This window comes from Leptonychotes weddellii, chromosome 4, assembly GCF_054177405.1.
Source record: "Leptonychotes weddellii isolate Sample4059 chromosome 4, ASM5417740v2, whole genome shotgun sequence".
Taxonomy (NCBI): Eukaryota; Metazoa; Chordata; class Mammalia; order Carnivora; family Phocidae; genus Leptonychotes; species Leptonychotes weddellii.
In genome coordinates, this window is record NC_138372.1 from 31603429 (window position 1) to 31610920 (window position 7492).

At 54.3% G+C, this 7492-nt stretch overlaps 2 protein-coding genes across 3 annotated transcripts in view; both read left to right on the plus strand.

The window, feature by feature from the left end:
- The first annotated feature begins 799 nt into the window (after window positions 1-799).
- On the plus strand, window positions 800-4317 carry DPH2 (diphthamide biosynthesis 2). Of its 2 annotated transcripts, XM_006749287.3 has the most exons (6): window positions 801-1166; window positions 1395-1507; window positions 1796-2019; window positions 2219-2902; window positions 2983-3159; window positions 3241-4317. In XM_006749287.3, exons 1-6 carry the CDS (start codon window positions 1020-1022, stop codon window positions 3363-3365), a joined length of 1470 nt encoding a protein of 489 aa, XP_006749350.1. In that variant the 5' UTR covers window positions 801-1019; the 3' UTR covers window positions 3366-4317. The 2 variants fall into 2 exon arrangements, with proteins under 2 accessions (XP_030876300.1, XP_006749350.1); XM_031020440.2 differs by lacking the exon at window positions 1796-2019 and having other exon boundaries at window positions 800-1166.
- A 1566-nt stretch (window positions 4318-5883) lies between these two features.
- Window positions 5884-7492, plus strand: part of ATP6V0B (ATPase H+ transporting V0 subunit b) — a 2952-nt gene continuing 1343 nt past the window's right edge. The window contains 4 exon segments of the mRNA XM_081816854.1: window positions 5884-6074; window positions 6786-6834; window positions 7066-7149; window positions 7278-7392. Coding sequence (XP_081672980.1) covers window positions 6008-6074; window positions 6786-6834; window positions 7066-7149; window positions 7278-7392 — 315 coding nt within the window. The 5' untranslated portion in view covers window positions 5884-6007.

Consider the following 7492-nt stretch of genomic DNA (forward strand, 5'->3'; position numbering starts at 1 on the left):
CAAGAGTCCCACGCTCTGCCAACTGAGCAAGCCAGGCGCTCTTGGGACAAGTCTTACTCCAAAGACTGTTAACGTTAAGAATGTAGTACCTGGTGAACAGTAAGTGCTCAATATTTACGTGATTAACAGACTGCTGTGAGGATAACAGCGAATGCTTTCAGTATATATGATATGCAAAGGACTACTCTGTAAAGTTTTATATCTAAATCAATTTGATCCAACAATCCTGTTAGGAATGTTCTTGTTACAACCCCCACCTTCAGATGAAGAAACAGCCACAGAGAGGTTAAGTAGCAATGGCAGAGCACAATATCCAAACCCAGGCAGTTTGACACCTGAATTGAAAGGTATGCAATGCTACCTCCTCGGTGATAGAGTGCAATGAAGTGCTTAACAGTGTACCACGATGGGAGCTGCTCAAACGAGTATCTTCAGGGGGTCAGTTTTTTTTTTTTTTAAGTTTATTTATTTACTCTCTACCCCTAACGTGGGGCTCCAACTCACAGCGTTGCGATCAAGAGTCACGTGCTCTCCTGACAGCCAGCCAGGCACGGGGGTTGGGGGGGTGGGTCACTTTTTCTGAGCGCGATTGGCGGGCTGAACCGGAAAACTAGCGGCTGGAGAAGAGGGCCAGGGGAACTACAACACCCACAAGGCTCCGCGCCTTCCTCTGAGGGACTCCCGATTGACTTGCGTTCTGAGGCAGATCATTGGCTCTCTGAGGGAGGCCTGGCGAGGATTGGAAGGCGGGAGCAGTGCTAGTTTAAGATTGGCAAAACTACTGCCAGCCCCGCCTCAAAAACCCGGAAGTAATCCCCCACAGGCCCGTGTGTAGTGGTGTAGCAGAGAAACGCGAGTTTGGGCTCGTGGAGGGATGATCCGAGGGCTGCGCACTGACTTCCCAGCCCCGCCGCTCTCACTAAGTGACTCTGACTTATTGAGGGCTGCTTTTGAGGACGCGGGGCCTGAGGCTGACCGAGGGAGGTCCCCGCTGCTTCCCGCCACCCAAGCGGTGCCTCATGGAGTCTACGTTCAGCAGCCCCGCTGAGGCAGCGCTGCAGCGAGAGGCGGGTGCCGCAGGGCTGCTCACTCCTCCGGAAGACCTGGACCGCGTCTACGAGCTGGAGCGAGTCGCTGGATTTGTCCGCGACCTGGAGTGTCGGCGGGTGAGGGCAGGTTAGGGTGGGGTGGCTCACTTCGGGATAGGTCGCCCAGAAGATCGGGATGTTGGGGTAATTTTGTGAGGATGGGGGGGGGTGGGGGTGGACGGGGGGAGTTGCTCCTCTGGGAGGAGGGGCTTTGAAGGTTAGATAGGGACTCCTGGAAGGTTTTCCTTGAAGAGGAAGAGGGTGGAGGAGAGAGGCTGTTCCTGACTCTCTGGCTTATACTTACAGGTGGCCTTGCAGTTCCCTGACCAGCTATTGGGAGATGCTGGGGCCGTGGCTGCACGATTGGAGGGGACCACAGGGTCGAAGATGTTCATTCTGGGAGACACGGCCTATGGAAGGTATGAATTTGAGCTTGAGGATTGGGGGCGGGGGTAGGGGGTGGGGAGTAGGTCTAGTGATCCAAGGTTCTTGGTGTTGTCCTTCTATGACAGTGTCTGCCCCCAGTGGCTGTGTTTTTCCTTGATGATGATGCCTCCTCTTCTGATACTTGCTCCCCGGAATGACAGTGTCTTCTTTTATAACATCATTTATTTCACTGACCACATTTCAGGCTTCACATTTCCCATGAAGCACAGCAACTGTTTTCCTGATGAGAACTCTTCTTACTAATGGTATCTCCCCTGCAGCTGCTGTGTGGATGTACTGGGTGCTGAGCAAGCTGGAGCTCAGGCCCTTGTACATTTTGGCCCTGCCTGCTTAAGCCCTCCAGCCCGCCCACTGCCTGTGGCCTTCGTCCTTGGTCAACGTTCTGTGCACTTGGAGCTCTGCGTCAAGGCCTTTGAGGCCCAGAACCCAGACCCCAAAGTGCCTGTGGTGCTGCTAAGTGAGCCGGGCTGTGCCCACGCCTTGGGTGAGGGTTTTTGCCTGGGCATGCAAGAAGGGTAGACCAACTATTTTATGCCTTGATATTCCCATTTCAGTACACTCCCATAGAGCTCTTGATATGGGCTTAATCCCCAGTCTTTGCTTTTGGGTCATATTCAGTCTCCTGGGGTGAAGGGGTTCCTGCTTTGGTAAACCCCAACTCTGACATCACTTCCTTCTTCCAGAGGCCTTGGCCACTCTTCTGCGCCCGCAGTACCTGGACCTGCTTGTCTCCAGCCCAGCTCTTCCACTGCCAGTGGGCTCCTGTAGGCCGGAGCCTGAGCCCCTGGAGCGTTTTGGGCGCCGCTTCCCCCTGGCTCCAGGGAGGTGTCTGGAAGAATATGGTGCCTTCTATGTGGGGGGCTCTGAAGCCAGTGCTGACCTTGACCTTGACCCAGACCTGAGCCGGCTGCTCTTGGGCTGGGCACCAGGGCAGCCCTTCTTCACCTGCTGTCCGGATACAGGGCGGACTCAGGATGAAGGTGTCCGGGCTGGGCGGCTAAGGGCACGTAGACACTATCTGGTAGAGAGGGCCAGAGATGCCCGTGTGGTAGGGCTGTTGGCAGGGACACTGGGTGTGGCCCGACACCGTGAGGCACTGGCACACTTGCGGAACCTGGCTCAGGCTGCAGGCAAGCGTAGCTATGTGTTGGCCCTGGGGCGGCCCACACCTCCCAAGCTCGCCAACTTCCCTGAGGTGGATGTCTTTGTGCTCTTGGCCTGCCCTCTTGGTGCTCTAGCTCCACAGCCTTCTGGTGGCTTCTTCCGGCCTGTATTGGCACCATGTGAGCTGGAAGCTGCCTGCAACCCTGCCTGGCCACCTTCAGGCCTGGCTCCCCACCTCACACATTACGCGGATTTATTGCCTGGTGAGTGCTGGGGTACTGCCTGAGCTGGAAACTCAGGGGCATGGAATTGGGCCAGTATGGATCCTCTTTCTCCCTCCTAGGCTCTCCCTTCCACGTGCCCCTCCCACCACCTGACTCGGAACTGTGGGACACCCCAGCTGTGTCACTTATTACTGGGGAACTCCGACCCCCACCTGCGTGGAAGCCCTCAGATGATCCTGGGTGTTTGGCCCTGACCTTGCGGCCCCAGCTAGAGCTGGCTGAGAGCAGCCCTGCAGGTAAGTGTGCCAAGTCTCTGCTCCCAGCTGAACTCTTTCCCCAGATTCAGCCCACTTGGCCTCAGTCCCCTCTCTCTGCAGCCTTGTTCCTTAGTTCCCGGAGCTGGCAGGGGCTGGAGCCCCGTCTGGGTCAGACACCGGTGACAGGAGCTGTGAGTGGAAGACGAGGGATTGCCATCGCCTACGAGAATGAGGGAAGCAGCTGATACCGTGTGGGGCCAGAGACACAGATGGACTTAAGAATTGCTGCAAAAACCTCCCTGCATCAACCTCACTCCTCTGCTAGGATCCTTGAAGGAGCCTGGATGCAGGGAAGAGCAGACAGCCCCTCATTGAGGAAGGGAATCCTGCTCTGTCCCTGTCCTGGCCCTGGCACAAGGCTTAGCATATAGTGGCTTAATAAATACCTGTTGGACTGATGGGACTTATTTGGGGCTTTCCTAAAGTCTTGTGGGCCCATCTGGGGGCCCACAAGTTTCTGGCCAGTCCCAGTTTCTGATGTGCAGTTGAGGGTTTACCCTTGTCAAAGGTTCTAGATATAGACCAGGGTTTCCTAACTTTGGTACTGTTGATGTTTTGGGCCAGATAAATCTTTGCTGTGAGGGGCTGTTCTGTGCGCTGTAGTATGTTTAGCACTGTCTCTGGCTTCTGCCCACTAGATGCCCCCAACATACCCCTCCCCATATTTTGGTGATAACCGAAAATGCCTCCAGACATTGACAAATGTCTCCTGTGGGGGCAAAGCTGCCCCTAGTTGAGAACCACTGGTCTACACCTGTGTTGTCCAGTAAAGTAACCACTAGACATATATGGCTATTAAACATGAATTTAAATTAGTTAAAATTAAAAACTCAGTTTCTCAGGGTGCCTGGCTGGCTCAGCTAGAAAAGCGTGCAACTCTTGATCTCAGGGTCATGAGTTCAAACCTCATGATGGGTGTACAGATTACTAAAAAAGTAAACTTTAAAAATAAAAACTCAGTTTCTCAGTCACACTAGTCACATTTCAATGGTCGTCTAGCCATATGAGGGGACAGTGCAGCTATAGGACATTTCCATTATTGCAGAAAGTTCTGTTGGACAGTGCTGGTCTGTACTGATTCTAATTTTGTTTCTCAGGGAGATCACAGACACTTGAATAAACTACTTTTTCTCCTTCTGTTTCTTTATATTCATCAAACACTACAGGTCCTGAGTGGAGTTCTGAATTGTATTTAACTGGCTTCCTGTCCTCACAGTGTAGTTAGGAAGAGAGGCAGTTAAATAAGCAATTACAAGACAGTGAAACTACTTTCTGTGAGGAGGGAAGCCCCTGGGGGCGCTTCTTCATTACCAGGTTTGCAGAGAATCTTGGCCTACTGGCACTGTCCAAAGTGTTGAAGAAGCAGGTAAACAGGGAGATGTGGTCCTTGATCTCGGGGGTGCCCATTCTACTGGTAGAGGCAGATCTGTAAACTGACTGGCAGCAGACAAAATGGGCAGCAATTATGTATTTTACAAATATATATGGAGCACCCACTGTGTGCCAGGCACTGGGAATACAGTAAGCTCAACAGAAACCCTTTCATGGTGCTTACGTTCTTACGGGGGCTGGGGGAAGAGATGGACAAAATAAGATACTTAGTATGCCAAATGGTGATAAGTAAGTACTATGGAGGACTATAAAGCTGGGAAGGAGTGTAAAGGACAGTGGATTGCGATATTAAGATGATTAGGGAAGGCCTTTTGAAGGTGAGCAAAGACAAAGGAGGTTATGGAGTGAGCCACATGGATAAGTAGAAGCAGAGGGAACAAATGCAAGGGTGTTGTAGTGGGGGTATGGCTGGTATGTCCAAGGAATAGCAAGGAGGCTAATGCGGTTAGTGGGGGAGTATTAGATGAGATCAGGTAAGGGGCATGGGAAGCTGTATCAGGAGAGGCCTAGTATAGTAGTAGGCCATTATTAGGACTGTGATGTTTATTGAGTGAAATGGCATTTTATTTTGTTTTTATTAAAGATTTTATTTATTTGAGAGAGCACAAGCAGGGGGAGCGGCAGAGGGAGAGGGAGAAGCAGGCTCCCACTGAGCAGGGAGCCTGATGCAGGGCTCTATCCTAGGACCCCAGGATTATGACCTGAGCCAAGGCAGATGCTTAACTGACTGAGCCTCCCAGGCACCTCTGAAATGGTATTTTAAACCAAAGAGTGACATGATGGTAAGCTTCATAAGTATCACCAGGACAGCAGGGGAGCCCAGAGCAGGCTCATCACCCTGCCTCTGGGTTAGGGAAGGCTTCCTGGAAGAGTGCCTTCTGGGGACCAGTAGGTGTTAGCTCGGCAAGGGGATGAACACGAAGAAGCTTGCTTCAGGCAGAAGGAACGGCATGAGCAAAGTTAGGAAGAGCAAGACACCCCCGCTGAACTGGAGAGGACAGCAAGGGAAAAGGCCCATGGAATCAGCACTGGCTTGGAAGCTAAGTTAGAGAGGCCCGCGAGGAGACCCCGGTGTAAAGAAGCAGGGCTGGTGAGCCCAAGTGGTGCTGACTGTCAGGGCTCAGGAGGAGCGGTTTGGAGAGACGTGAGAGTAACCGGCCAGAGGTCGAGGTACTAAGGACGCCGGAGCCTCTTCCGAAGCGAGGGACTACAACAACCACAATCCTCAGTGCTTGCAGTTCCGGCGTTGCCAAAGTTCTGGACTGGCAACGGCGCCGCGCAGGGCCGGGCGTGTGGTCACGTGGTGCCGGCGCGTCACGTGGGTGAGTCAGGTGACGCTGCGGGGCGGGTGGACAGACTGCGGGGCGGACGGTGGACGCAGGGACGTGGGTTTAGCTGTGGCCCCACGGACCAGAGCCCCGCCGTCGTTGCCGCCATGACGGGGCTAGCGCTGCTCTACTCCGGGGTCTTCGTGGCCTTTTGGGCCTGCATGCTCGTCGTGGGTGAGGCCGGGCCCTGGCGGGCGGGGCCAGCATCCGGGCCCTGCTGGCGGGGCTGGAGCCCAGCGGGAGAAGTGGGGTCCCAGGAATGCTAGGCCCCAGCGTGGGCTCTGTGCCCGAGGCTCCAGGACTTGCCTCACGCCTGTCGGGGCTTCTGACCCTGACAGAGGAGACCCGGATCTCCAGCCCCTTGAGGAGGGGCGCGGACGGGGGGAGGTGGGGGCCGCGAGAGCAGCCCCGGTACCTCTCTGTCACTACCGGCCCCTGCCCCCGTCTCACTGCTGCGATCCCTCGCTTGCTACAGAGGGGCCTGCTTGGGTCACGAGCCGGCTGTTGCAGTTCCTCTTTTCCCTCCCCCCACCCACAGCTTGTTGGGTAAACAGCGGCTCGGATCGGGCTGGTGGGATCCGGTGCCCTCTCCCTTTCTCCAGGGTATTCAGGCCTACAAGTAGCTGGTCGTGGAGGGTCTTGGTCTGGGAGGTGGTGTCATTGGGGGAAGATAGATTACTGAGGGAGTGGCAGAAAATGGAGGCCTGAACTGAGGAGTCTGAATCGATAGCCGTGCTTTCACACGGAGGCCAGCCTGACGAGTCTCCCTTGACTTACCTGTAGGCAGACCTTTGGGGACGTGGCAGCTGGACAGCAATTTTTGTCTAAGTTGGGAAGTTTCTCTCTCGAGAGCCGCCTCTAACCCTTTTTTTCCTACTCCTGCAGGAATCTGCTACACCATTTTTGACTTGGGTTTCCGCTTCGATGTGGCATGGTAAGGGCCTGCAGAGAGAGGACTCCTCTAGTGGCTTCTTTGCAGCTTTTCTTCACTGACCTAAGCCCCTACTCCACCCCATCCCCAGGTGCCTGGGATATGGGCCTTTGGGACATATGATGTATTTTATCTCAGCATCCAGGACTGGTGGGCTTGGAGGGTTGGGGGATGGATTTTGTGCTCACTTCTCCACCAAGGCTGAAATTACTTTCCTCCCTGTTTCCACACCAGGTTCCTGACTGAGACTTCCCCCTTCATGTGGTCAAACTTGGGCATTGGTCTAGCTATCTCCCTGTCTGTGGTTGGGGCAGCATGGTGAGTATTGAGGTGGTGGGACTGGGGGGAGGGGTGAGTCATAGCAGGTGGTGTCACTGGGTCCTTAGTCATCCTGGGGGCAGTGACAAACTTGGGCTCTGCTCATCGGTTTTTTATCCTTCCACCAGGGGCATCTATATTACTGGCTCTTCTATCATTGGGGGAGGGGTGAAGGCCCCCAGGATCAAGACCAAGAACCTGGTCAGGTAAATGTAGGGCCTTTGAGGGTTGTCAGAACCACCTGCATTGGGAGCTCCCTGTTTGTTTGACCTGACATGCTGCTTCTGACCAGCCTCCTGGTGGGGTGGGAGATGTCAGTGGGCTAAATGTTGGCTGGGAACTC

Coding starts and splice junctions, on each gene's coding strand:
- DPH2 (XM_006749287.3), top strand. CDS start 1,020: ATGGAGTCTACGTTCAGCAGCCCCGCTGAGGCAGCGCTGCAGCGAGAG. Junction 1,167..1,394: donor GCGACCTGGAGTGTCGGCGG/GTGAGGGCAGGT, acceptor TTATACTTACAG/GTGGCCTTGCAGTTCCCTGA. Junction 1,508..1,795: donor GGAGACACGGCCTATGGAAG/GTATGAATTTGA, acceptor TCTCCCCTGCAG/CTGCTGTGTGGATGTACTGG.